The sequence below is a fragment of the Aotus nancymaae genome, unplaced genomic scaffold, assembly GCF_030222135.1.
Source record: "Aotus nancymaae isolate 86718 unplaced genomic scaffold, 86718_ANA_hifiasm-v0.15.2.pri h1tg000012l, whole genome shotgun sequence".
Classification (NCBI taxonomy): Eukaryota; Metazoa; Chordata; class Mammalia; order Primates; family Aotidae; genus Aotus; species Aotus nancymaae.
In genome coordinates, this window is record NW_026988423.1 from 23,973,407 (window position 1) to 24,000,756 (window position 27,350).

Sequence of the window (27,350 nt, forward strand, 5' to 3'; positions counted from 1 at the left end):
TGATTTCTCAAAGCTATTATTTATTCTGTACAAGGTTCCACTGTACATTAGACATTCTTCTACTCTTGCTTACACAGTAAACAAGTGTACACTTGCCCTTGGGCTCAGGTTCACAGGTCTTCCCTGTAGAAGGGTGTCAGGCCAGTAAAACTCAGGGTATCTTTCTCCAATGCCTCCTCCTGGAAGCCTGGAATGTGCCAGGCTCTGTGGGGCACAAGCTGGGCCCAGCTGTGTGGGTGTGCACAGGTGCACAGTGCTTCAGTCCTTGGCGCTGAACAGCTTTACTCTCTAGGACAGCACAGAGTTTTGTCCAACTATGTAGGGCAAAATTGAGCCCACGGGAAGGAACCATACCACTGAGGCAAGATGTCCCCAAATACCCAGGCTCCAGCTCCCACTGCAGGACTGAAGACCAACGCCAAGAGGAGCTGAGGGGCGGCCTGGGCATCCCTGAGAAACTCGGTCCAAAGGGGCTATGTCTAGGAGGCTCTGAGAAGGGGGTGGGGGCAGGAAGGCCAGGGGGAAAGGGATGTTAAGAGAATAAATAAAAGGAGAGAGAAGCTCTAGGGATGAGGGGCTTGTGCTATCCTTCAAACAGCTGGGGAGCAGACCAGGGGCGGGTTAGAGGACGTGGGCGGGAAGAACTTGATGCACTGTGGGAAGGAATTTCCTTCTACCTGCTTTCCTCTTCGAGTCAGTGCAATGCACAACCAGCCAGGGCTAAGGGCAGGACCCCTCCCCAGGCGGGTATGAACACAGCACTGGGGAAAAGGGAAGAGGCTGAGGGATATTTCAGGGAAGGGCAGTTACCCCCTGGTCCCCAAATGCTATAAGGCACAATTCTTGGAGGCAACTAGATTCCATTCAAAACATTAAAAAAAAAAACAAAACAAAACCCCCAAACACCCAAACCAGAAACTTGTTTTAGATCCCAGGTCTACGGTGGTTGTGCTTGGGGCCTGGCCAACGCCCACTTAGCACCATGGGGGGTTAGATTAAAAAAGTAGTACTTGGAAAAACAAAACAAAAAAAGACCAATGCAATGTCCCAGCTGTGAAGAGGCCTGAAGGAGAGCATTCCAGTCTAAACACTCTAGTTACGGAAATAAAAAAAAAAAAGTTGGGCTTTTTAAAAACCAAAACCAGCGTTTTCCAAAGATGTCCCTTCGTCTGTCCCCTGGAGTTAGCAGCGTGAAGAGGGCTCTTGGCTCATGGGTGTTTTTCGGCTCTGGACGGGCAAGCGGTGCGGGTGATGGGTGCCGGCCCCTCCGCAGCGCGGGCGTCCCAGGCAGCGATGCTCCCAGTGGGCTCCAGAGGGCGCTGTCCCCCCGGAGGCGTGGGCGCTGCGGCGGGCAGCGGGGCAGCAAGGGTCTTCACCCCACAGACACGGTTGTTTCTGACACACAGGAAGACCACAGGCTTACAAATGCAAACGGAGACGCCGAGGGCACGGGGCGACGCTGGCTCCATATCCAGGCGATCTTCCCTGCCGGGCCACGGCTCAGGAGCACCCGGCTCCTTGCTCCAGACCCTGACCAGGCTGCATGCACTCCTGCTCGGCAGCTTCAGGTTTGTTTTCCTCTTGTCAGACTTGTGTTTTCTTTTGTTTGTTTGTTTTGCTTTTGTCTTTTTAAAAAACTCAGGGAGCGGGGCCACCACGGGGAAGGGAGAAGGGACGTGGCTCCTGGCGCTACATTCGGGAGGGCGGGCTGGCCAGTTCGTAGAAGAGCAGGTAGGCGTCGCTGGTGCGCACTTGGCTGGAGGACATGGGAGTGACGCTGCGGAGAGAACAGGGAGTCAGCCCGGAGAGGGGGCAGGACCCGGAGACCCCGCGCTGGCCTCTTCAGCCGTGCCCCCGAAGCCGGCCTTGCTTTCAGGGAGCCTCCCCACGGGCAGCGGCTTCGTGGCCCTGAACTTCTCCGCCCATTCTAGTGGAAGCCGTGCGGCGGGGCGGGTGGCTACAGTCAGGGGCCCCGGCCCAGCCTGGCTCTCACCTGGAGTCGTTGAAAGTGTGCCATTCGCCTGTCCCTGGACTGCGACAGTAGGCTGTATAGTGGCCGCCCATGGTGGTTCCGGAGTGATTGGACACAGCGTACAGGTTGTAAACAGCATGGTCTGAGGAAGAGGCAGTCGTCAAGCCCCTGAGGCCCTCCTGCACCCACTCCCTCCCTCCAGCCTCTCCTTCCTGGTCTGGCAGCAGCTCTCTGGCCGCTCCCCTCCCTCCGGCCTTGCACACCTGCGTCTTCATTCTGCCCTGCCTACTCAAAGCTACTCACTGGTGTTTTCTGAGGCAAATTCTCTTAAGTCCAGGTCTCTAAGGGGGAAGTTCACAAATGTTGTGAGCTTGCTGGTTCGGATCCTGGATTCTGAGAACCGCTTCAGATCTGGCATTGGCTTGAGTCAAGGACAGTCAAACCGACACAGAAGAGCAGACAGCAAAAGGAAAGCCTACATGGTCCATTTCCTATGGCTCTGTTCCCCTCACCTATTGGCCCCTTGACATCAGTCACCCTTGAAAGTCATGTCCCAGCCCTGATGGATCTTAAGGATACGGAGCACCAAGATCTTTGGGAACCTCTGGATGGAGAACTTCTTTATACATCGTTTTCTGGCTCGGCAGCGACAGCATGTCTGAGATAAGACAAACAGAAAGAACTTGTGGGGGGAAGTCAGTGGGCCCCAATCCAATTACTCCTCAGCTGGATCTGCTGGTATCAGCATCTTCCCAGTAGGTCCCATGGCAATGTGTTCTTGCTATTACCGAAGGGTGACTTACTGGCTTTTCATCTCCATCAAGCACATCCTCTTTGGTGAAGAGCCTCATGCAGTCTATTAATGTTACCTCAGGATAACCTCGCTGGGACGGGAAAAAAAGCAAAGGTCAGAGGTCATCACATGAAAGGATGGGAGAGGGAGTTCAAAGAGGGGGACAACTGGGGTGCCTACCTTAGCAATGGGCAGTGAGAGGTCCCAGAAGGGGTCAAAGACTGTAGAACAGTAACCACAATCCGTACATGTCAGGGAGCTCTTTAGCTGCCCAACAAAGAGATCTGTGGAAGAAAAGGCCATGAGATGCTGAAATATAGGAAGTAGAGCATGGTCTTCTGCACAGCATCTTTTATTTTTTTTTGAGACAGAGTCTCACTCTGTGGCTCAGGCTGGAGTGCAGTGGCACAATCTATGCTCACAGAAACCTCGGCCTCAGGTGATTCTTCTGCTTCAGCCTCCCGAGTAGCTGGAATTGCAGGTGCCCACCACCACGCCCGGCTAATTTTTGTATTTTTAGTAGAGATGGGGTTTTGCCATATTGGCCAGGCTGGTCTCAGGTGATCCGCCCACCTCAGCCTCCCAGAGTGTTGGGATTACGGGCGTGAGCCATGTGGCCAGCCTGCACAGCATCTTCTTTCTTGCTGCTCCTGCTTTGGTTTGTTGGGCACGGGACAGAAACAGGCTTCCCCGGGAGAGTGATTCGTAGGCTTTTCATTCTCCCCTCAGGCAACAGCAGGTAACAGTGAAAATAGGCATCTTCCCTTCCATGCGCTTACCCCCGATCCGACTGTCTTCCCGTTCTTGATATTTTCTCCACATCTGTCGGCCTTTCTCATCATCACTGGCAATGAGAGAGAGAAGACAATTGGGTCAGAGCTTAAAACTTAAGTTTAAGGGTCTGTCAATCTAGATCCTTAATCTTCAAAAGTAAATCAGATGCTCCTCAAATCATTAACCCTAAAGTGGTAGGTAAAAATCTCAGCTTCACACAAGTTTTGCTTCCCCACAGCATTCTCCTCTTACGGAAGATGATCGAGGTTCTCAGGGTTGGACTTAGGCCTCAGTGTCACTCGGTTCACCTCATTATGGAGCCCATCCAGAAGAAAGCGAAGGAACTCCTGAGCGTCCTGCTGACTGAACCCAAAGGAAGGAGGGTGAGCAACATCTCTTGTCCTAAGAACCTGCTCCTGCTGCCACCCACTAAGGAGGATGTGTCTGCAAGGCCCTTACTTATAGCCAACGAAGCGTGGGGCGTATCTCTGGATCTGGGTCTTGAACTCAGATGGGCTCACCACATCATTGGGGGATGAAGTCCATATGGTTTGAATTAGTTTTGCAAACTCTATTGGAAGGAGAGGGTGTGCAGGACAGCTGAGATATTTTCTGTAAGAAACTCTGAAACTAGAATCCCAATAAAAAGCAAGCAGAGAAAGAACGACAGGACAGGAGTGTCTCAGACACAACTCCTAGAACAGCCCCAGTGAAGTGGAGAGCATCAGGAGGGGAGGCAGGCGCACATGGAGGCCCCTTACCTTCCATGAGGGCTGTGTGTGCATTGCTGCCATGGTGCAGGTCCCGCACGTAGAGCCTCTGGAGGCAGTAATCTCTCAACTCCCGGGTGTTGCTCAGGCACTGCAGAATTGAGTTCATAAAGCACTGCAAGAGATGACCAGGCAATCAGAAGGGAGACGAGAGTCCTGCCTGCACTTCTGCTACTTACTACCAACTTCATCTTCCTAGAAATGAATCCTCTCACAGCCTCAAGTTCTTCTTTTCATAGGTGAAAGGGGTGAAATGAGACAAATCCCCACTCCAGGCATAGGTGACATCATTGGTTATTTACTATAGAGGTGTGCAAAAGGGCGTGGACATGACGGACAGAAGTGTGTGGGAAGTGATGAGCGTCCCTGAGGGGAGAGATCCAGGAGAGGAGCAAACTGACAGGTAAAAGGGCAACTCCCTTTTAGCATTGCTTCCTGCTGGGGATGGGTAAAGCACAGCCCAGCAATTCTGTGAAACACCAGCCAGGAGGGGCAGGTGCCAACTGGCTGAGTGGGTACGGAGTCATACACAGCCAGGAGGGGACTCTGGTTATATGGCTCCAGTCAGGATAGTAGTGGGTAGGCCTGGGGCAGAAGCGGGCCAGGAAGAACTCACTGTGTTCCCAAGGTTTCGAAGACCAGCCAGACCCTGGGCACTCTTAGAATTCTGTAAACAAAGAACACATGGTGATCAGGTGGAAGCAAAGATGCTAGGCCTGTGCTGGGCTCTTGTGCAATTTACTGGAGCCACAGGCAGCAGGCCACACATAATATTCTTTCTTCAACTTTACCCATCTATGTACCTTGTAGGAAAGAGGATTGAGGAATGCCTGTTATTTTCGACATCCAACAAAAATATTCTTCAGGGCTTTGCTTTTGTTGATTATGTATCGGAGTATGTATCTCCTTGCCCCCCATTTTATGTTATTCTCCATTCTCTGCTACAGTGGAGACTAGGAATTCATATATTTGGTACATATTGACTCCTTGCTGTAACAAATTTCAGGTCCCAAATCCAGGTGCTATCTCAAATGACCTATATTTGTACTCCTAGAAATCCAATATATAAAGTAGCTCTCATAATGGACACTTTGAGGAGGTTTTGAAAAGCTAAGCCACAAAACACCTTGAGTTTCGATCTTCATTGGGAAAAACTCCAGTAAGCCTGCCATTCTGAATTGCCAGAGACAGGTGGAATTCCTTCCAGCTGAGCTCAGCTCCTAAGGGCTGATTAAAGGCTGGGAGAATCCTCCCTGCCTGGCTCAGGTTTCAACATCTTGACTGGCCACGGCCATCCTTGTGATGGCAGATTGGGCCTGCAGAGGCTAGGGCCTGGCTGAAAGTGCCACTCTTGCTGCTGGCCTTATAGCGGAGGTGGGTGAGGGGGTTGGAAAGAGAACAGGTGCAGGATCGAGGACTCTGAGCTTATTTGTCAAGGTCTCTTGGCTAATCCTGGGCATATCTCCAAGGAGTCAGAAAACCTTCAGGCTCAAAGGGTTAAAGAAACAGTTTGTAGATGAGTCTGCCACCCCCTCTCCCAGGGAGAGGACTGGGAGCAGGCAACTCTGGAGCAACACTGGGGCATGCGTGGGGCCAGCTCAGCTCTGATCAGAACAGGAGCCTGAAATAACTCAGCTAAAATTACTCATGCCGTGTGCTGACAGCCTATGAGGCTGTCAGCAGCTCAAAGCCCATGAGGTTGTCAGCTCGCGGGGAGGGGGTGGGGGAAGGAGCAGGCTGAAGGAGGGCTTTTCTCAAGAACCGCGTTATGGATCCCACAAGTAAGAGAATCCCTTCCTGGCCAGTTGTCAGGGCTAGCACTAACAGGTAGAGAAGAAAAATACACCCAGAAAAGAGACCCAGTTTAAACCTGCAGCTAGAGAGAAAAGCCAATTGGCAGCAGGTGGGATAAGCATCCTTGGAGAACTTGGGTAGGGTTGGCAGTATACGGCCCCAAACAACATCTGAATCTGACTTACTGACAGCAAGAGGGCCGAAACAGATAATTCCCTGGGACAAAGACCTTCTTAGCATTTTCCAAAATTGGTGAAATGCTGCAAAAGTCTCCATGCTGCCCACTCGGAACTCAATGTTAAAGCTTGCCCACAACAGAATACCCACTCTTACGTCTATTTTTGACAGTGCTTTATTAGTTCTTAGCCCCCATGCCTCAGATGACATCTCTCTAAACAGGCTGTAGGGCTTCTACCACTGGTGACCATGTCACAATGTTCACCAAAGCAGGCTCTCAGCTGAGACAGCAGTCACTCAGTGCTAGTGGGGGTGGGGAAATGGGAAAACAGAGTCATCTGTCCACAGAGGCACTCCTGTGGTGTTTTAAGATGTGGACACTTAATTTTGACCCAGCAGTGAGGGGTAAGAAGAACACTTCGTCACCCATGATTACTATTCTTGAGGATCTAACCCCTCTACTGGCCTGGGGGGTGGGGAGATGGGAGAAGCTCCTTTAAGGCATCCTTAGGACCCTTGGTTGCTATGTTGTGGGGGTTGTTATGTTATAGGGGTTGATGCCTTTGTCTAAAATTTCTTGAGCTCAAAACCACATGCCAATTTCTAGGTGCTCTGTGTAGAAGGCAGGTGGATAACAGGAGTGGGGGGCAACAGAGGAGGCGGGGAGCGGGGCTGCTCTGTGCCCAGCCAGATATTCTTCTGCCAAGAATAGGAAATCAGGAGCTCCAGGGAAAGTCAGCACTTTCCATTTGAGAGGGGAACAAAATGTCCCCAGAGTGACCTTTCTTACAGGGCAAACAATCCTACCTCAGGGCCGACAGAGAGAAAGGGGTTAGACGTGCAGAAGGTGGGAGACCCCAGACAGCCGCCCTCTTACTGTGAAAGCCAGAGAAGGAAATGACCCTAGCTGTTAGGCTGGGACACATGTGCAAAGAGTTGACAAAGTTTGGACCCAGGCTTCCTTCCACTTAGCCATCAGCAAACCTAGTTTTGACTCAGTAGCAAGCACTGTTGCAGAGAGCAGATGGCACCTCCACCATCAGCAAATAGACAGTATGCACCTTCCAGTGGAGAAGCGGGGGCTCAGGAGAGCCCTGCCTGGGTTAAGGCGGAGGTAGCATCTGGGCACCCTACCGTAGGAGAGGCTGATTGAGGTTTGTGTCTTCACACTTGAGACCCCAGTCAAAGGCTTTCCCCCCTACTTCAACCTGTGTGGTAAGGGTCGGCCCTGAGTCCTGGCTGCAGCTGGGAAGACTGGTGTGGCCCTGGCACGGGGCAAGGCACGCACTGCCAGCATGGGAGCTGGTGCCTGTTACATAAGACCTGTCAAGCCCGGGCCCCTTCTCCTTTCCCCAGGCGGGCAGCGCCCAGCCTCGGCCCTGGCATTCCCCTGGGAGCTGCTTCCACGGAGGGACCCGCTGACCACTGCAGAAATGGAGAGGGCGGAAAGAAAGGGAAGTTGCCTTCTGTCACCTGTCTGCACCTCCTCTGCCCTTCACAGGTTCAAAGGACTTCCGTCACCAACCCTTGGGAAAGAGCCCTTGGTGGACAGTGAGGGGGAGGCGGCCCCTTTGTGCCCAGCTTTCCTGGCTCGGGTTTCGCCTGGGAGGAGTACCCCCGTAGGGTCCAGCGTGCTGCCCTCGCACACCGACCAAGACCCAGTCAAGGTTACGCTTTCCTGCACCTGTCCAGATAGGTGCCAGCAATTGAGAGGCCAACAGTCACCAACTGGTGCCGGGGTCACTGATAGGGAGGGGACAAGGGGGCCTCCTAGGACCTCCACCAGGGGAGGGGACGGCGAGTAAGAGTGAGATCACCTGGGGAGGGGGCATTCCTTGCCGGGAGACCCTGGGAAAGGAGGGGGCTGGAAAGAATCCGTCCCCTTCCCGAGGGGCGCGTGGCGGGCGGGGTCCAGAGAGAAAACGGGACCCCAGGCCCTCGGCGCGGGGGTCCCGGAAAAGGGCCCGCGTACCTTGGCTTTGTTGAGCAGGAGCCCCACGAAGGTGGAGATCAGCAGGGACGGGGAGAGAGGGGAGCGCGGCCGCAGCTCCTTGGCGAGGGTGGGAAAAGGGGCGGCGGGGGGCTCCTCGGGCAGGGTCACGGTGTACGAGGTGCGCATGCTGGGGGGCGGGCGGCGGGCTCTGGCCCTCGCCTAACGTTGGCAACGGGGGCGCGGGGGAAGTCCCCGCGCGGTGCCACAGTCCGAACGCCGAGGCCGACGACACCGCCACAGGACACCGTCCGCGGCGCCTGGAGGTAACGGTTACCGCGGGGCCCAACGCGCGCTCCTCCGCCTCAACCTCCCCGGCGTGCGCAGCCAACCGCCCGGGTCCCGGCTCTCGCGCTCCGGCCGACTGGCGGCCCCGCCGGCGCCTCGGGCCCCGCGACGTCAGCGCTGGGGCGGGGCCAGGCCCTCAGCTCCGCCCCTCCTGGCCCCGCCCCCCCGCCCCCCGCCTCTCCCCGCTTCCGCCCCGCCCCCGGCGCCGGCACGCGGACCCGAGCGAGGCGGCAAGGTCGGTCCTACCCCGCCGGGCCTCCTCCGCGCGCCCCCGGGCCCCCAGCCGGCTGACCCCCGGCCAGGCAGGCCCGCGGGGTAGGCAGGACCGGAGCCCGGAGGCCCTGGCCGGCCTCGGGGTTGAGGCTTAGCTCAGGATAAGTGATCTTTGGGACCCGCAGAGGACGTCTCACCAAGACCCAGTGTCAACCGGCTGAGCTTCCCCCAGGGCAGCATACACTTCCTAACTCTTTGGGGCAGGGGAGCTGCAAACCATTTTGAGAACGTGATGAAAGCTCTACTCTCTTCAGGGCGAAATATGCATATGCAGAAACTTTAACCTTGGTGGGGGGGACTCAGGCCCCCCGTGAAGCCCAAAATTCATGCAGTCTGTGGAGGTCAGTGGACCCAGGTTAAGAAGATAGACCTTCACGGCCTAGAGACTGAGCTGCCCTCCTCACAACAGTCCTGTTTGGCCCCTTATCAAGAGAGGCAGTGCTCATATTTTATAAGGTCCAATAGGTTACCTTCTCATTTTGCTCCTGAAAAGAACCTTTTCTGGTCCCTTCTAACCAATTACCCAGCTCCAGCTCTCCCACTCTCAAGTTTGACTTGTGTTGGGGAGGCGGGGAGAAAGTAACACAATCTTGGGGAAACAGGCACTCAACTGGCATGGGGGCAGGGGTTCCACTCTGACATAGCCATGCTTGAAGATCAGGGGTCTTTGGGTTTTGTTTCTGATGCTCCACCCCTCCACCTAACAGGGAAGCTCACGAATCTGCCTAGAGAAAGTATCTTGTTTGGAGCTTGCTATTTTTAGCCAGTATTTTTAGCACTTAAAAATACTCGGAGAGGCAGCAGTGAATGCTGTTACTCATCTGTGGGCTCCCTCTGTTCCTTCTGGTGCGCTCATCCCCACATGTACACGCACACATGACCACAGCTACATGGGGACTGTGTCCAGGACACACGTATGGCTGTACCCTAGGCCACCCATAAAGCAGCAATTTTGTGCCAATTGCCAATGAGAGAGGGGTGGGGATGGTTGCCCCCTCCCCTGTGTGCCAGCAGTGTGGTGGGAGGAGGGGGCAGGGGACAGGAGCCATAGGCAGTCTGCTCGTGATCAGTGAGAGTGGGCATATGAGGAGGGGCGATCTCTGCAGTCACTGTCCTCACCCAGACTCTGACAGAACCTGGACCCTCTACAAACCGCAGCAGCCTTTCTCCAAGCTTCCTTTCCAGCCAAGCCCTTTCAAGCCAACCGTACACCATCTGAAGCAATGTTTGCATCTGATCACATCACTCTTCTGCCCTGAAACAGCTAGAGCACCTCCCCTTGCATCCAGCCCCAAAGCCCCAGGTAGCCTTTCTTTAGGGCTGTCTGTCCACAGGCCCGCCACCCTCAGTCTTCTGTGACCACTTCTGTCAACCAGCCTGCGCTTATCCTCTACTGAGAAACCAAAAACCAAAACTGCCACTCATTAAGTACTTATTAGATGCCAGGCACTGGGCTAAAGGTTTTACATATATATTATCACCGTTAATTTCTACAATAACATCATGCTGTAATAACTATTACCCCTAATTTTAGTTTTGTTTTTATTTATTTATTTTTGAGACAGAGTCTTGCCCTGTCGCCAAGGCCGGAGGGCAGTGGCGCAATCTCAGCTCACTGCAACCTCCTGGGTTTCAGTGATTCTCCTGCCTCAGCCTCTCGAGTAGCTAGGATTACAGGCACATGCCACCATGCCCAGCTAATTTTTGTATTTTTAGTAGAGACAGGGTTTCACCATGTTGGCCAGGCTGGTTATGAACTTGTGACCTCAAGTGATCTGCCAGCCTTAGCCTCCCAAAGTGCTGGGATTACTGGCATGAACCACCGCACCTGGTTTATTACATCTATTTTATAGGTGAAGGACCTTAAGCCTAGAGTGGTCAAATGACTTGCCAGGACCACGAAGTTAATAAATGACAATGTGGGGCTTTGTCCTATTAAAAACCCACGCTTTTAACAGGAAATTCTGGGATGCACTTCCTGCTCTCTGCCAATTACCTACTTGTAAATTCTGCTTAAAACTTGCTCTTCCAAAAGCATCTTCCTAATTAACTCTGCCCGGCTCTAAACACTCCATTACTGTATATGCTCAGTCTATGAGCATTCAGTTTGCACAGTCATTTATCTTAATAAGTTTATCTTTGTTTTCTAAGTGTTTCTAAGAGTCCTGTAAATGATCTTAGATTGTGTGTGGTTTGTCATGGTTGTACCAGCACACCGAAACCTCCTCAAGGGCAGGGTTGTGGGTTCTCTTAGTGGGTTCTTAATGAATGGTGTTGATCGTCGTCTCTAAAGAGGGCCAGACCAGGCTCTGCGGGGAATCCTGGAAGTCCCACTGAGCCTCAGAGGGTGGGGCGTGAGTCTGGTTTTGCATGTTGAACCATGTGCTGCTGGGCCAAGAGGTCCTGCACCAAGAGGTGCTCACCCACTATAGCATTTGGCATGTCTCCCGTGACTTACACACAGCGATGTGAGCACTCCTACCCAGGACATCTTGGTGTTCTGCCAGCTTGTTCTCCCTCTTCCTTGGGATTTAGGAGGTTAGAGGGGTTGCTAGGAGCAGGGAGGGCCAGCTGGGGAGAGCTTTAGCATGGGAGCACTTTGAGAAGTCTGGGGTAGGGGGAAAGAATTCACACAGGGTCCAGTCTAGTCAAGCAGGTCTGACTGCTGCAGGACACTGCCACAAAGGACCTTGGCTTATCTGTCAGCCAGCCGGGTCTCTGTGAGACCCTTTCTCTTCACTGCCACTCTTGGAGTGGGATGGATACAATGGATAGAGGCTTCTGGCATCGGAATCTGGCTGTGGCTCAGTGACTCTCTGTGCTTCAAATACACTGAGCTAATCTGAGCTGGGCTCATTCCTGCATCCTGACTGCTGTTCCTCAGAACCTGGGCTTGGCCTGCTTCCCCTGTAGTATAAGTCATTTTCTTCACCTTAAATCCTTCCTGGCATGATGGAGTGATATAAATGAAAGTCAGGGCTAGCTCTACGAGGGCAGAGACTGAGAGTATCCTGCTTCTCCCAGATCTGTGTGGGCAGCTTGGGCCAGGGTTTGGTGACACTGCTGAGGCTCAGGCAGTCTGGCTCCCAGCAGGTGCCTGCGATTACAACTGCAAATGGACAGACCAGTGGCCTGATTGATGGATGAATGGTAGGGGCTCTGAGTCATTATTAGGGGTTGGGCTTTTGCCCCACAGTGCATCTTGGGGAGAGAGGTTCAGCCCGTCCTCCCCACTCTGTAGGAAGGTCTGCTTCCCTGCATGACATGGACCCCAGGAGGCCAAAAGCTCTGTACTCCTTTGAGCCCAGGCAGTCTGGCCTGAACCAGCTGGATTCCAGAGGCCCACACACTTCCTTCTTTTGCATATGTCTCTATCTGGGGTGCTAGCTTTATGTATGTATTGAGGTGAGAGGGTACAAGGGGCCACGTGTGCAGCTTTGGGCTCTGAACATGATGTTCATTTCTGCAGCCGGTGGTCAGTGGAGCGGCTCCCCCAGGGGCAAGGAACATTTTGCCAGGCTTGGATTAACTTCTGCATTGCTGAGCCCCACCCCAGCACCACATTAACTCATGAAGACATCCTGGAGCGGGGGTGGAGGAGGAGGCAGGAGGATGGTGCTGGGCACCGATTGAGAAATTGAGCCTGGATAAGGCAGCACCAAGGCTACCAGCCAGGATACAGCCCACAACCAGTCTGCAAGGGATGGAGACACCAGTGCCTTGCTGATTCTAGTCACAAACCACAAACCCACTGCCCTTTCCTTCTCAGCAGCTCGTACAGCTCCTGGCCAAAGGGTCCCTCTGGCTTAAGGTCTTTTACTGACCTTCTCAGGCTGCCAACACAGATGCGTGACCTCGGGAAGTTCAACCTCCTCCCAACACAGACGCATGACCTCAGGAAGTTCAACCTCCTCAGCGTGGCTGAGTGAGCCTGGGGTGGGAGTAGGTGAGGACAGACCCCAGGATCTCAGGCTGCCAAGCTGGATAAACAAGGCAGCAGGGATGCAGGCCAGCATAGCTGTGTGAACGGAGCGAGAAGGCGAGGGACGAGAGGCGAGCCGTACTTCTCACCGAGGAGCTCCCCGACAGCCCCTGCTATCCACAACTTGTTCTCTTTGGAGTAACCTCCGCTTACTGCAGGGCAGCATTAAAGTCCAAAGTCCCACCCGAGGGAAAAATCACATGACCTCAGTTTATATAATCACCCTGTCACTGAACAGCTGGAACCCAAGGCTTCAGAAGATGAGTCAGCAGCCCCAGTGGCAAACAGGACCCAGGTACTCAGTTTCCCAGATCTTTTGCTCCTAGAAACAGGTCCTGGAGCAGAGGGAAAGGGTGTGGGAGAGACTGGGTGGGTGAGAATAGGCTGGGCCAGACTCTGAGCCTTGGCCCTGGCTCTGCGTCCGAGTTGCAGGTGCCCAGCTTTCTGACTGTGCTCAGGAGGGCCCTGGGCCAACCCCTGGCTCTTCTTGGGGAGAGGAGAGGATGGCCTGGGCAGGGCAGGGCAAGGGCTGGGCAGAGGCCAGCAGGCAGAATGCCAGGGCTAGGGAGGAGCAGCTGGAGGGGTGGAGCAGAGGAGGATTAGGAAGGATTGTAGGGGTTAAAGCGCAACCCTGGCAGGGCTGAGTGGGAACAGCTTGTCCTTCCATAGGCCCCGGGAAGAGGAGAGGTGGGGCGGAGGGGGAGATGACAGGGTTGGGATTGGGGTTCCTGGCTTTCTGCAGGGCTGAGCCACCTGGGCTGGCTTGGAGTCCCCACTGGGGGTAGTGAACGCTTTTTTTCCACCATCACTGTTCCTCCTCCCTGCCTGCATTTTAAGCAGAAGGTGGAGTCTCAGGGCAGGCCCTCGTGATACAAGTGCTGAGCTGTGCCCCCCTGGCCTGGCATTTTGTTGGTGCTTACACAAGCATGGGGAGGGGATAATTCCAAATTTATGTGGTGCCCTGCCAGTTCTATACTCATGCTTAGCTGAGTCGGTGATATTCAAAGCTCATGCCGCCCGTTACTGTTAATGAGGGAAGCAAGTCTGGCTAGAACTGTTCTCCCTGGTCACAGCCTGCTGTTGACCTCTCTTAATGAATGCCAGCTGTAGCTCCGGTCAGCTACCCTGAGAACCCCCTGGGACACGGGATGTACTTTTTTACCTGTTTCTCCCACAGGGTTGGGGGCACCCTTCCTACTCTAGTCAGCTGCCAAATGCCCCCTTTCTTTTTTCTTTCTTTTTTTGAGATGAAGTTTTACTCGTTTCCCAGGCTGGAGTGCAATGGCATGATCTCAGATCACTGCAACCTTTGCCTCCTGGGTTCAAGCAATTCTCCTGCCTCAGCCTCCCGAGTAGCTGGGATTATAGGTGTGTACCACCACGCCCAGATAATTTTTGTATTTTTAGTAGAGGCAGAGTTTCACCATGTTGACCAGGCTGGTCTTGAACTCCTGACATCAGGTGATCTGCCAGTCTTGGCTCCCAAAGTGCTGGGATTACAGGTGTGAGCCCCCGCGCCCAGCCTAAATGCCCCCTTTCTATGATCTCTTTTTTCCCCTTAAGTTTAAATGACTTCTTCTGCAGCATTTTACTGATTTCAGATTCCTCCACCTTCATTATTTGCTTTGAGCCTCATGGCATGCTTATGAGGTAGGCAGGGCAGGCGTGATCATTCCCTTATATGCATAAGGAAATACAGCCCAGCTGATAGGTGTCCAAAGTTAGAGAGGCCAACTGTTCCTTCTACTGGTCACGAGCAGCCTGTCCCAGCCTCAGATGACCTCTCCCTTTCCCTCCACCTCTGACACTCAGGAACACCCAGGGCTCCCTCCTGGTTGCACCTGTTTAAGAACTTATTTCCTGGCCATGCATGGTGGCTCATGCCTGTAATCCCAGCACTTTGGGAGGCCACGGCAAGCGGATCACCTAAGGTCAGGAGTTTGAGACCAGCCTGGCCAACATAGTGAAACCCTGTCTCTACTAAAAATACAAAATTAGCCTGGTGTGGTGGTGCATGCCTGTAGTCCTAGCTACTTGGGAGGCTGAGACAGGAGAATCACTTGAACCCGGGAGGCCGAGGTTGCAGTGAGCCAAGATCACACCACTGCACTCCAGCCTGAGTGAGACAGAGCAAGACTCCATCTCCAACAAAACAAAACAAAACAAACTTATTTCCCTAAGTGAATTGTGAAGGCACTGAGGGCAAGGACTGTTGCTTGCACACATCTCTTGCCTTCTAAAGCACTGGCAGGGTACGAGGAGGACTAACGTTTACTAAGCAACGTGCCAGGCGCTTTCACATACATTATCTTTCCATTCCTCAAGTAATTTATGAAGTGGGAACGATGCTCACTCATTTTACAGAGGAGGACACAGGTTCAGAAACTAAGGAAGGCCTATCTGAGGTCACGTTGCTGGTAAGCTGAGCGCCACAAATGAGTGCCTCAAAAGGCAAGATCCTCAGATGGAGATCTAGAAAGAAACTGCACCCAGTTATGGAAAGAAGTGGTCCAGCTTCACAAGCAGGGTTGTTCTCACCTCAGCAAGATGCACTGTGCTCCAGGAAGTGAGGATAAGAGGGGTGGAGAGAGAGGGGTGAGGTTAAATAAAGGTCTTGCACCATTGACCCCGAGAGGCCTCTGCTGGTTGGCAGTGTCTTCTGGGGCATGAGCTCAGAATGAAACACTAGCTCAACTGCAGGGCATTCTGGGCTAAAGTGCCTTATGAGTTGCTTCTGGATGAGGGTGGCTGAGTTTGCCCCAGGGCCATCTGCCACTTCTGTGAGGTCCTCTCTCAAAATTCCCTTCACCTTGGCCCTGGAGCTGGGGGTGGAGCCGGGGTTGTCCCTTTTGGAGGGGTGGAGGGGAGGCAGACTCCAAGGAGGGTTGGGCCATGCCTGTGTGGGGAGGAGGTAAATTCCCAGTGGAAGCTGACCCCCAGTAAAGGGGGATATGGCTCTCATGATCGAGGCTGAGGGTGGGTCTGTAGCTTAGTCTGTTGCAAGGTGGTTTTCCACCTCAGCATGACTAGAGATCACCCAAAGAGCTTGTGAAAAGAGCAGCTTCCCAGGCTCCATCCTGAGAGAGTTTGCTTCAGTGGGTTTGGGTGAATCATTAAGCCCTGCTTAAGTGAGCCCTCATATGAGCAAAGGGAGGGAGCCCCACAGAGGACCTGGGCCCCTTCGAGGAGAGCCATTTTCTTTTTCTTATTTTTTTTTTTTGAGACGGAGTCTGGCTCTGTCACCCAGGCTGGAGTGCAGTGGCACAAGCTCGGCTCACTGCAACCTCTGCCTCCCGGGTTCAAGCGATTCTCCTGCCTTAGCCTTCCGAGTAGCTGGGATTATAGGCACATGCCACCACATCCAGCTAATTTTTGTTATTTTAGTAGAAACGGGGTTTCACCATGTTTTGACCAGGCTAGTCTCGAACTCCTGACCTCATGTGGTCTGCCCACCTCGGAGGAGAGCCATTTTCTAAATGCCCCGGGGATGAACAGCACCAGCTGTGTCCAAGCGAATCCTGTTCCACCCCAAACCCAGCACGTGGCCCCGAGAGCAGGTACTTTCCTTCCAGGCCAGCTCTGTCATGACACATGTCTCGTCTGTACTCCTTTCTACACTAGCTCTCCAGTGGAGCCAGCCCTGCCTTGTCAGGGTCTGAATGTTCTGGGAGATACCAGCATTTCTATCTCCGTGCCACTTCACAGATGGCACAGCAAAGCCAAGACTCCCTAAGTAATATCCAGGTTGCCCTCTCAAGACCTTTAGTTATGACAAGCTTCAAAGTCCTTCCCCTAGTCCTGAACCCCTGCTCCATTTATCTGGATCAGCCCTCCAAGCAGCATTTCTTGCTGTGGCACAGCTGTTGTTTCCAAAATGTACTTGTCCTAGGAGTAGGGAGGGGTAGGTAAAGTAATGGAGGAGACACACACCCAGCCCTCCTGCCCATATGCTTGCCTGTCTGTCTGTCTACCTGAAACCTACACATGTATCCACCCACCTACCTATCCACCAACCCATCCATCCACCCACCCACCCATCCATCCGTCAATCGGCAGGGCAGCTCCCACTGTGGGAAGCACATGGCAGAGGATTTAGAGATGGGATTTCTTTTTCATCCTCTGAGAGCTTGCCACCTAATGGGCACACTAGTAACTACAGAAAAAGGCAAATGTCGTCAGTGCCCCAAGAGAGGCGTGTTCAGGGATTCACTGTGAGCCAGGCCATGCCAGCCCTTGGTCAGTCTCCAGCAGAGCCTCTTCCCTCATTCCAGCTGAGGCAAGGCTGGAATACAGAGGCATTGCATTGTCTCAAGCCCTAGACAAAAATTTCTCTACTATTTTCTCCAAAGCCACATGATAAGCATTGCTGTCCATAACCTGGACCTGAGCATGCCAGTGTCACTCAGAGGAGAGTCCCTCTTTTCCTGATGTCTTATGTCCAAATGTAAAGCCAGGCCTCAGGGTTAGGGAATAAAGCTTGCATAGGAGGGGAGATGCAACCACAGCAAGGAGGCCCTCCTGCCACAGGGTACACGGGTGGTCTGGGGCCCCTGCATCCAGCCCAGTTCAGGGCAGGGCCTGCAGGAGACACTGGCATGTCAGATGGAAAAGGAGAAGGTGAGAAGAGTGGTGCATTGAGGGCAGCAGAGCATTCCTGAGAGCATTACTTGACTGTCTTCGAGTGCACAGGCCCTAAGGGGGCTTTCTAGGCAGAGTGGGAAAGCCCTTCCTCTTGGCACGGAGCCCCGGGGGCACCAGACGTGCTGGGATGACTTCTCTTGTTTCCGCTGCTGTCAATCATCAGTCAGGTTGGGAGTCGTGCCCTCAACCTGGCTGTTCTCCGTCAGTAGCTGCCTCCCCAGCCCATCCCCATTCCCAAGGGTAAACTCACCATGCTGTCTCTCCCTGGGGAGCTGGAGCGGCTTGGCCCAGAAGCCTGACCCTTTCCCTTCTCCCACAGCATGTATCGGCCAGTGGGTCGGTAGGTGGGGCTGAGGACTTCAGGGATTCGTGAGGGAGGGGCCTGGGAGGGCACCTGAGAGGCACTGCCCTTGCGACCATAGTTCTCCAGGTAGTCGACCAGGTACTCAGGGCGGCTGGCTGCCTGGTAGAGCCCCTGCAGGGTGCAGAGCTCCTTGGGTGTCCGGGCCAGCATGGGGCTGCGGCCCAGTTTCCCCAGGTCTATCCGGTAGCTATCTGAGGTCCTGAGGTTGGAGAAATCCCGGGCCAGGTCTGATTGGCTGTCCGACTTCTTCTGGGTCAGGGTTACCCCCTGGTCACGGGCATTCATGGGCAGGTAGCTGAGGCAGTTGCTGGTCACTCCATAAGGGAATCCACTCCCCCCACTGAGGCCACTGCCTGAAGGCCGCTCAGTGCCCCAGGTCTGGCTCTCTGCTCGCTTACCACCCCCAGTGAGGTCAGGTCTCAGCAGGGGGCGGCCCCGGTCATAGTCCAGGATGGAGGAGGGGCCATAGGTATGGGGACGGTTGAGGAAGCTGCTGGGGGGGACCAGCCTGAAACCAAGTTTCTCCTTCTCCAGTAAGGAGGCAGCCAGGTTGGCCCCATAGGAGGAAGGGGTATAGGTGCCATAGCCCGACTTGGCATAGTGGGCATCTGTGTAGTGGGCTGATTCTGTGTAGCGCTTCAGGGTGGAGGAGAGCTGGGACATCCTTCAGGGCGGCACTCAGTGGGGACTGGGAGCCTCATGGGCTGAAAGACAAGGAGAGCAGTTGTCAAAGGGCCCTGCCAGGTGTCAGGCTCCCACACACCCACTCCCCATCCCCAGTTGGGCCAGAACCTCAGAGCTCCCTGTCTATTTCCATGAGAGGCAGGCTGGCTGCTGAGAAACACATGCATGCAGGTGTGCATGTGGGCTTGCTTGCACCTGTGTGCTTACACCCCAGTGAGAGTGCAGGGGACAAGGTGGCTTTTATATGCCACACAGGGAGTCAGTGCATCCTGGCCATTCAAAGACTCAAACACGCAAGCAGGGACTACCTGACCTCCACAGCCCACCAAGCCATGCACACTTTTCCAGCCCAAATCCCATTGCCTCAGGATCTGCAGAGACTCTTGAGCTGGGGAGATGCCACTGACCCCTGGGTTGAGAATGCTTGATATTTCAGGAGTTAAGATCACTTCTGGCTGGGCGAAGTGGCTCATGCCTGTAATCCCAGCACTTTGGGAGGCTAAGGCAGGCAGATCACGATGTCAGGAGTTCAAGACTAGCCTGGTCGACATGGTGAAACCTCGTCTCTACTAAAAATACAAAAATTAGCCGGGTGTAGTGGCACGCTCTATAATCCCAGCTACTCGGAGGCTGAGGCAGGAGAATCGCTTGAACCCAGGAGGCGGAGGTTGCAGTGAGCCAAGATTGTGCCACTGCACTCCAGACTGGGTGACAGAGTGAGACTTCATTAAAAAACAGAAAACAAAAAACAAACACTTCTGTTCCTTCGGACTTATGTGATGAGCAGGTGTCTTTTTGGAATCCCAGACTGTCTGCGCTGGAATGACCTGAAGATCATTTGGTCAGATCCCTTGTGAGGTCAAGTAGGCTCAGGAGAGGAAGTAATGGGGTGTGGGTGGGCAGGGGAGGTGGTGAGCATGCAGCAGCGAGGGGCCAGAACATGGTCTCCAGACTCCATCCCAGGGCTTTTCCCAGACACCAGCACCTGCTGTTTGGTCTCACCGTGAGGGGCACTCGTGAAGTAGAACTCACTCACTTCACTGAGCTAAGCTTCTGTTCTAAGTGGAGTTAGGGCCCTGTGGCCTCCCAAGAGTTCCTCTACCAACACAGGGTTCCTTTACCAGTATGGATCCCAAATTGCTCCTGGCGATGCTTGTGCAAAGGGGGCCCCCTACAGTCCCAAGTCTTGCACTGCAGGTGGCATTCCCAGTCCTTCCCTGCTCCAGCCCTGCAGCAGGGGAGGATCTAGTGAAGGAACACAGAAACTGCTGAATGTGGAGCTTTGAGAGCCCCAGAGGATCATGCATTTTAACCTATCTGTTGTACAGATTGGAAAAGCGGTGCTTATTTGCCCATGGCCACACACCAGCAGAGCCAGGACTGGAATCCAGGTCTTTAAAATCCTGCTCAGTGTTCTTTCCACTTAATGTTGAGTTACCACCCCCGAGTCAGATTTAGGCTCAGTTGGGGACCTTCAGAGGCCCTCCATTGCCGTAAACGTGCAGGCTTTATCCAGTGGAGCTGGAGTGGCAGAGGAGCAAGTAGGTCAGATGCCTTTCCTCGAGGGCATCAGGGGCTCTTGGGGGGCTCTCAAGGGGGACGGAAGCAGAGCCATCCAGGACTCTCAGAGTCATGTGACCTGCCCTGTGATGGACTAGCTGGGCAATTTTGTAACCTTTCTGAGCCCAACCTCCTCATCTGTAAATCAGTAAAACCATCATCCTCGTAATTCCTACTTCACAGGGATGCTGTGAGGAATAAATGAGATAACAACACGTGAAGGGCTGCACAAGGACAGTGGTTACCATCTCCTCCCCCAGCTACTTTGATTCAGCATGGCTCTGCCCTCTGTAGGTCTGTGATAATATCAGGGCTGGCCATCTCCCAGCCTGGCTAGCCTCTGGCCTCAGCTTGGGATGCCAGGCCTTACCCTGCAGCCCCCAGTGAGAGAAGCAGGCAGTGGGCAGACATCTGGTCACTCAGCAGACACTAGCTTGGCTACCCAGCCTATTAGGGCAGAGAGGAGCTGGTGCCAAACCCCAAATGCAAGGGCTTGGCAGAAAGCTCTAGAATACCAGTTCACACAAGGCTTTGGGGTAGGTACAGGGGTGGGAGATGAGCAGGCGGGTCCCACCCAGAACAGCATTCCTTGACCCTGCCTGAGAACTCCAGCAATTTTCAGTCCAGGCTGATAGAAAGGCCTGGTCCATCTTACTGTCTTACCCTTTTGCCACCTGGCCCAGGGGACCCCTGGCCCTTCATGTATACTCCTTTGCCCAGTGGGTCCAGCAGAACTTTCACCCTTTTCTAGGAAAAGGTAACTGGGGGATGACTTCACACAGTGTTAGAGGGAAACCATAGCAGGAGAGACAGACAGACACAGGGCTGGGGTGGGGGGCCCAGTCCTGCTGTATTGCGCTTTGGAAAACTCCATCAATAATGTAAAGTCAAAGAGACTCCAGGTCTCAGGAGCTGGGCTCTGGGACACCAGGCAGCCAATCACATACAACCCCCGTCCCCTGCAACAAGGGTATGAGGTCATGGCTCCTCCCCACAGCTCTCCCTCCCCCTCCCCCACACTAAAGCTCCCAGGGAATTGGTATTCTGCGGGCAGCGCCCCAAGCCCGTGACATCCCCTGGCCCTGCAGATGACGCAGAAGTGCTGGGGCCAAACAAGGTACAGAGGACAGGGGCAGACAGCTCTAAAAGGCTTTGGAGCTGGAGGCAGGGCCACATCTCTGGCCCACAGAATCCCAGGAGGGCTCCCAAATGCCTACTCTCCCTCCCATCTGGCAGGTGATTGCCAGACCCCTCCCCCTCCTCCCAGCAGCCCTGGGAGTCATGCCATCACTAACACCCCATGGAAGCTGCCTCTCGGCTCTGACATCTAGCTACAGTTCCCACGTCTGGGGAGAGGGTCCTTATTGGGGCCGGGGCCTTGCACATGTCTCTCCCCTCTTGCAACCCCCAGTTTCACTCTCAGAAGTCCTAGCACCTTCCAGGTGAAAGCACAGCCTTGGTTGGTGCCCCTTGGCATTACCTGCACAGCTGTCCTTGGAGGCTGCAGAATGCACCATGGGCAGGAGAGCGGCCTGGGGCCCTGGCTGGAGCCTCGCTGCGCAAGACAGGGACAGGACGGGCACTCACATGGCTGCGAGTCTCCCTGTTGCCACAGGAACAGCCTGAACTGAATGGCCCTTTCATGGGGCAGTGGGAGGCGAGCCGATTGGCTGGGATCCCCCATACCCCTCCTTGCCCAGTGCGGGGCCCCTGCTGCCCAGCTCCTTTCACTGTTTACCCAGAGCTGGCAAGTACAGGCACGCAGCTCCAGGCAGCACCTCCCCAGGTGTCCATTGCCTTGGACAACGGGGGCAGTCCCCCGCCCAGCTCCTCTTCCAGGGCATCTTCACTGAGGTGTCCTGACTCTTCCTTCTCTGTCAGAGATTCCTGTTGCTTTGCTCAGTTTCCCTCTCCTGGGAGGTGTAGCAGCGTTCCTCTGCATAAAGGCACTCGGCTTCCTGTTGGGACATCTGAGCCAAGCAGCTGTCACCCTGGGCCGGCTGGTGCTGACACCTCTGAACCAGGCCCCAGGCATGCTGAGTACTTCACATGCAGTTTCTGAGTCCATCTTCTCCACAGCCTCACACTAACTCTCATCGGCCCTTGCCATGTGACCCATTCTTTTAGGCGTGCTTCATACACAGAGCACCCCAAAAAGCCTTAGTGCAGGTTTAAGCTTGAATCCTTACAGACATAAATGTCTCCAACTTAAAAACATCTTTGGACAGATTAAATTATTTAAATTAAATTAAAATTCAAAAAGATTCACAATTCAAAAAATAAATATACAAGAAATTTAAATATGGAAACTTTCAAATGTTTTTAGCATTTGTATTTCTGAAGTTATTAAAGCTTATAACTGCTCTAAGGCTTGGGACACAGTGTATTAGTTAACTGAATCCTCCTGACTCCTTTAGGCGGTAGGTGCTGTGATAATGCCCATTTGCAGATAAGGAAATTGACGATGCTGGCAGTGATGTGGATTTCCCAAAGTCACACTGGGAGCAGTGGCAGAGCTGGGCTGGACCCGTGCTCTGTCTGCTACAGCTGGCTTGAAGCCCAGACCCAAGACCCCTGCTTCACTCTTCCCTGACTCTCCATGGGATGGGTCAGGACTGGTACCCATGGATAGGGGTTTGAGGGAATGACTGCCACAGGATCCAGGCATCCGCCGTCCAGCAACAGCATGGGGTGTACAGACTCCGGCAGGAGCAGTCCTCTGGATTTTCCACTGCAGGCGAATGAAAGCGAAGCCAGGTGCAACTCGAGCCCCAGAACAATACTGATCGGCTGAGAGATGGTCCAGGAAGCCTCCATTTCACCCACTGTGCCAAGCCCCTGCATGTCCCCTGGTACCAGCGTCTAACCCCGCTCAGGGCCTTGGGTTCTTGGCCTGGTTATGAGCAAAGCCCCCAGCCTACCACCCTGGCTGCAGCTTGGCCCACTCCTCAAGGTACCCATGCTGGGTGAGTCAGGGGTTGAAATGAACCCATCCCCCTGGGGCGGCCAGCCCCTTTGCTTCAGCCACGGTCAGTCATTTCCTGTTGCTCACGTGAAGGGCTCCCTAACCTGCCTAGCCAGGGGAGGGACTTGCTCCCCAGGAATCCCAGGCACTCTGGCCCCGGGGGCAGGGGATGGGTGATGCCCCACATCCCAGTAACCTTCATGGCCTCTCTCTCTGCCCAGATCTGCTTGGCTTTCTGGGGTGAAAGCCTGCTTTGCTACTGCTTGGATAGAGAGCCTCTATCTGAGTTTCTGAAGCACACCTAAACAAGGTTAAATCTCTTCCCTCCTGCTCAGGCACCCAGAACAGGTGAGTGGGGAGTCCCAGCTAGTCCCACCAGGTGGTTGGGAGCCTCCTCAGTGGTGACCTCAGAGCTTCCTAAAGCCACTTGCTAACAGCATCAGAATGTGCTGACCTTGAAGGACAAAGCCTGTGAGAGGAGCCTGTTTCCTTCCATCTGCATTCTGACCCTCCCTCCCAGCTGCTCGGGTTACCTGCTGCACTCTCGGGGCACAAGTGTCAGGTCCTGGAGGATGGGATGAGGGAATCCTGGCAGGTGTAGAGGGCGTGGGTGGAGTAGGGGATTGGGGCGGGGCATATTTATGCTCAAACAGTCCTTGAACTCTGCCTACTCCTCTCAGGCCCCAGGGCCTGGGCCCCCTCCCCTCCAGCCTGTCACTAGCCGCTCTATCAGGGGCTAGTGGATCCACCAGCCTAATCCTCTTGCCTGCCCTGGCAGGGGGTCATCCAAGGGAATTTGGGTCCATTTCTCTTTCTCCTGCTCCCAGTAGTTACCCAAGAGCTGGGGGAGGGAAGGAGATAAGATAAAGAGATTAGAGATTAAGGCAAGAATCCTGACTGGGGGAGAAGAAGTGGGTGGGCCCAGGGCAGTCTCCATAGGGTGCACCTTGATTTGGGTTTGTGAGTGGGTGGGCATCTCTACACTTCCAAGACAAGGTAAAGAAATGGGCCTCCAGGAAGTATTGGGATCCTTAAATTCTCTTTTCCAACCACCTCTGCCCAGGTACTCTTCTGGTGTTCCCTCCTGAGGGGAGAGCCCCAGTCTCCTTCCCTCTCCTCTAGGGCTTCGTCTTTCCTCTGTTCTCAGCCTCTGGGGGGGCCTTTGGTCTTGCCCCTGATACCCACCAGGCCCAGTGGGGTGGCCTTCACATGCTCTCCCAGATTCACTGATGTCTTTCCTCTTGATAGACTCCCAGAGAAGCTCAGATACCAAAGAGACAGCTACTGACCTGTGTCCAGGGGCACTGGATGGGACTTGGGGGCTTCTTCTTCCCCAGCAGGGCAGGGAATGCAGTGGAAAGCCCAGAAGCTGGAGCCTGACTCCAGGCTGGGTAATCCGGAGCTCAGGTTACTGACTCCGATATATATAGTATCTTATCTGACCTCGCAGACTCGCAGAGATGGCGAGTGCAACTCACTTACATTCCAAGCCTGGGAAAATTAAAGGGGCAGTGGCATGCCCACCCTTGAGGGGCTGCCCTTTCGGGCCAGTGCCAGCCAAGGAGGTCTGTGAGGAGTCTTGCAAGGGGGGCATTTTGAAGGGGAACAATTGGGAGATTCAAGAGGAGACAGAGGACTGAGAAGATCGTGGAGGGGTGGGGGAGGAACTTGAGGCAAAAATACAGAGAAAGTGGATTTTCTGGAGCAGTCAGTCACAGAATTAGAGACAGGAAGAAGCCATACCGCTAATCCCACTCTAATTTTCAAACAGAGTAGACCTAGAGAAAGCAAGCAGCTTGCTCAAGGGCATATACAGATAGTGAGAAGCAGAAAGGGGACTGTACTCAGGTTTCAGTCCAATATTCTTTTCTGATGGACTTCTAGGCCTGGGCTTGGATGCTAGGTCTTTCCCTTATTGGCTCTGAAATAGTGGGTAAGTCACTTACGTTCTCTAAACCTTAGCTATTTAATCTGCAAAACAGGAATTTAATAATGGTGTATATTGTGAGGATTAAATAAAATAATATTTGTAAATTTTCTGGCATATAATAAGAGTTCAATAAACGATGATGATTATATTGAATACTTCCACTTATAATAATGGTATTATTAGTAAAAGCACCTTACCAGGTGAACCTTCCTAGGGAGAAAAGGAAGGTTACTTTTGGGGAAGTGTTCCTTTCTAATGCCAGAGAACAGTCCCATGGTTTTCTGCACTGACCATGTCCCATAACTGGGAAGGACAAACAAGGCTTGCCATCTTCCTAGATGTCCAGTCCACCAAGCAGAGAAAGGCCAAGCCCATTTGGGCTCCTTCCGAACCCTTTGCCTAGAAAAATACAGCAAGCGCAGCTTCCCCCAGGCCACCAGGAGAATGCCTGGCCCCTCTGGGGTGGTTCCACTCTACCTGTGTGAGGGCTCAGGATTCCAGGGTCACAGAGCCGGGCTGGGTGGGGTCACAAGAGGAAGGAACAGCGTTCTTAGCCTCTCTGGCCTTGGTGCACTTGTCTGCTCTCAGGACGTTTCTCGATGGCTCTCCCTGAGGACTGGGAGTACCCAGGCTGGTGCCTCCACCCTGTCTTAGCACAGGCTACTGACTCAGCCCAGGTCCTGATGATGCACTTCAGAGGACGCCCTCATTCCAGTCTTCATTCTGACTTCAGTCTGACGTGCATCTGCAGCATCAAAGGACAGGGGCCTGCCTCGACCTTAGACCAATCAGTTCTTTCCTCCGCTTTACGGGGGTCCATCTGGGGGATGTTCTCATGTCCGTTCCAGGGGAGGTGAGCAGCACTACTTCCAGCTCAGTCCCATTCTAAAAGCAGCCCGGTCAGGAGGATGTTCACTCTTCAGGGAAGGGCTAGAATGAGTTGGCTAGGGCTTCCCTTGACTGTTAAGAAGTTGCTCTCTTCGGAGCACCGCGTGCCTGCTTCTGGTTTGGGATTGGTGAGAATTTCAAAGCTGCCTCTTTCTGGTTTGGGATTGGTGGAAAATCTTCCCTTCCCCTTAATTGTTGCCCCCCACCCGCCCCCAACCCCCTTTAGCGATCTGACCAGCTACAGCCCCGGGAGCTTTAAGAGCCGCGAGTGAGCTGCAAGCACACGTGGGGAGGGGGTTTGTCGGGGTCACTCTCGGGCCACAGACCACCGATATACACAGGGCACAGCGAGGGACCCGCCGAGGCAGCATTTCCTTAGAATACACTGATCAGCACACAGATGGCTCTTCCTGGCACCCTGGGCTTCAGCAGGCAGCCCCCACACAATTGGCAGCCACAGCTGGAGTGCCCCTGCACAGCCGGCTCTAGCCCTATATTTCTAGTGCCCATTCTGCCCAGGCTGTCATGGACACCTTACTTTCTGAGCCCCAAACCGGCACTGATCCCCGAATCCCCCCTCCCGGATCCCCGACAGGTGGCACTTACCTGCCTCTTCTTGGAGGATGGACGAGTCGAACCGGGCACAAGCATGGAGCTGCGGGTGAGACCCGGCTGGCTCTGGCACGGCGCAGTGAGCAGCAGCTGACGCAGAGGGCTCCCCGGCCTCGGCTCCTGCCTACCTCTCCCCAACCTAGCCGAGGGCCCAGAAGGGATCTCCCCGGGAAATCGGCGCCACCCAGCGGGCAGCCGCCTCATCGTGCCTGCAGAGCCACACCCCGCGTCTCGCGTCACTGAGACGCGTCACGGGTATTGGCTTGTTCCTATTATGGCGTCATTACAGCCCGGCCCGGCTGGGGTCTCCCAGGCAACCGATATACACAGAGAACCACGTGGAGGAAAAGCACGCGAGTTTGGAGGGGGTGGGGCAGGAACAGAGGTGGACTGGAATGTCACACGACCGGGCAGCTGGAAGCTGTTGGGAAAGGAGAGGGGTCGTGGGAGAAGGCTCTGAACTTGAGCCCGGGGCGTATCAACTTACAGTTTTTAGGGAAGGCTAAACGTCTCCTACCCCCCTTCTCACCGGGCTGGGGGAGGTCCCGTTCCTCAGCCTCTGTTTTTTTTTTCTCTACTCTCAAAGATACTCTCCGCTCATTTTACTTCCGCGGGACCAGTGATTAGTGATGAGTGCCTGAATGGGTAAACGAAGGCACTGAGTCGATGGAAGGAATTCTCTTCGGTCTTTGAAGAAAAAGCCGAGACAAAACTTGAATTTTTGCCGCTCCCATTCATTTTATGTAATTTTCTCTCCACTCCCCCGATGTTGATGAGGAAAACCGCCCCACCAGGTAGATGGGTACAAAGGCAAATCCAGGTTTTCAACTTCAGCTGTTCCATCAATCCTTGCGGGTGCCCTTAACTCCTTCCATCTTCACAATAGATCTCTT

At 54.0% G+C, this 27,350-nt stretch overlaps 1 protein-coding gene across 6 annotated transcripts; it reads right to left on the reverse strand.

The window, feature by feature from the left end:
* Positions 1 to 25,889, reverse strand: USP2 (ubiquitin specific peptidase 2). 6 transcript variants are annotated; one of them, XM_012470297.3, is made up of 13 exons: positions 25,435 to 25,889; positions 17,705 to 18,522; positions 4,926 to 4,976; positions 4,301 to 4,424; positions 3,999 to 4,110; positions 3,792 to 3,902; positions 3,545 to 3,609; positions 2,946 to 3,049; positions 2,776 to 2,856; positions 2,552 to 2,630; positions 2,276 to 2,383; positions 1,994 to 2,114; positions 1 to 1,777 (listed from the first exon to the last, which is right to left on the reverse strand). In XM_012470297.3, the coding sequence occupies exons 2-13, from the start codon at positions 18,479 to 18,481 to the stop codon at positions 1,690 to 1,692; spliced, it is 1,821 nt and encodes a 606-aa protein (XP_012325720.2). In that variant the 5' UTR covers positions 18,482 to 18,522; positions 25,435 to 25,889; the 3' UTR covers positions 1 to 1,689. The 6 variants fall into 6 exon arrangements, with proteins under 6 accessions (XP_012325720.2, XP_012325718.2, XP_012325719.2 ...); XM_012470295.3 differs by lacking the exon at positions 25,435 to 25,889 and adding an exon at positions 24,317 to 24,444; XM_012470296.3 differs by lacking the exon at positions 25,435 to 25,889 and adding an exon at positions 21,543 to 24,285.
* Positions 25,890 to 27,350: the final 1,461 nt, after the last annotated feature.

What these genes read in the sequence shown, in the direction of transcription:
- USP2 (XM_012470297.3), bottom strand. Translation starts at nt 18,481, where the DNA reads ATGTCCCAGCTCTCCTCCACCCTGAAGCGCTACACAGAATCAGCCCAC. An exon ending in ACACACAGCCCTCATGGAAG is followed by an intron (nt 4,111 to 4,300) that starts GTAAGGGGCCTC and finishes TCCTTCCAATAG; the next exon opens with AGTTTGCAAAACTAATTCAA. An exon ending in CCCAAAGATCTTGGTGCTCC is followed by an intron (nt 2,384 to 2,551) that starts GTATCCTTAAGA and finishes AGCCAATGCCAG; the next exon opens with ATCTGAAGCGGTTCTCAGAA.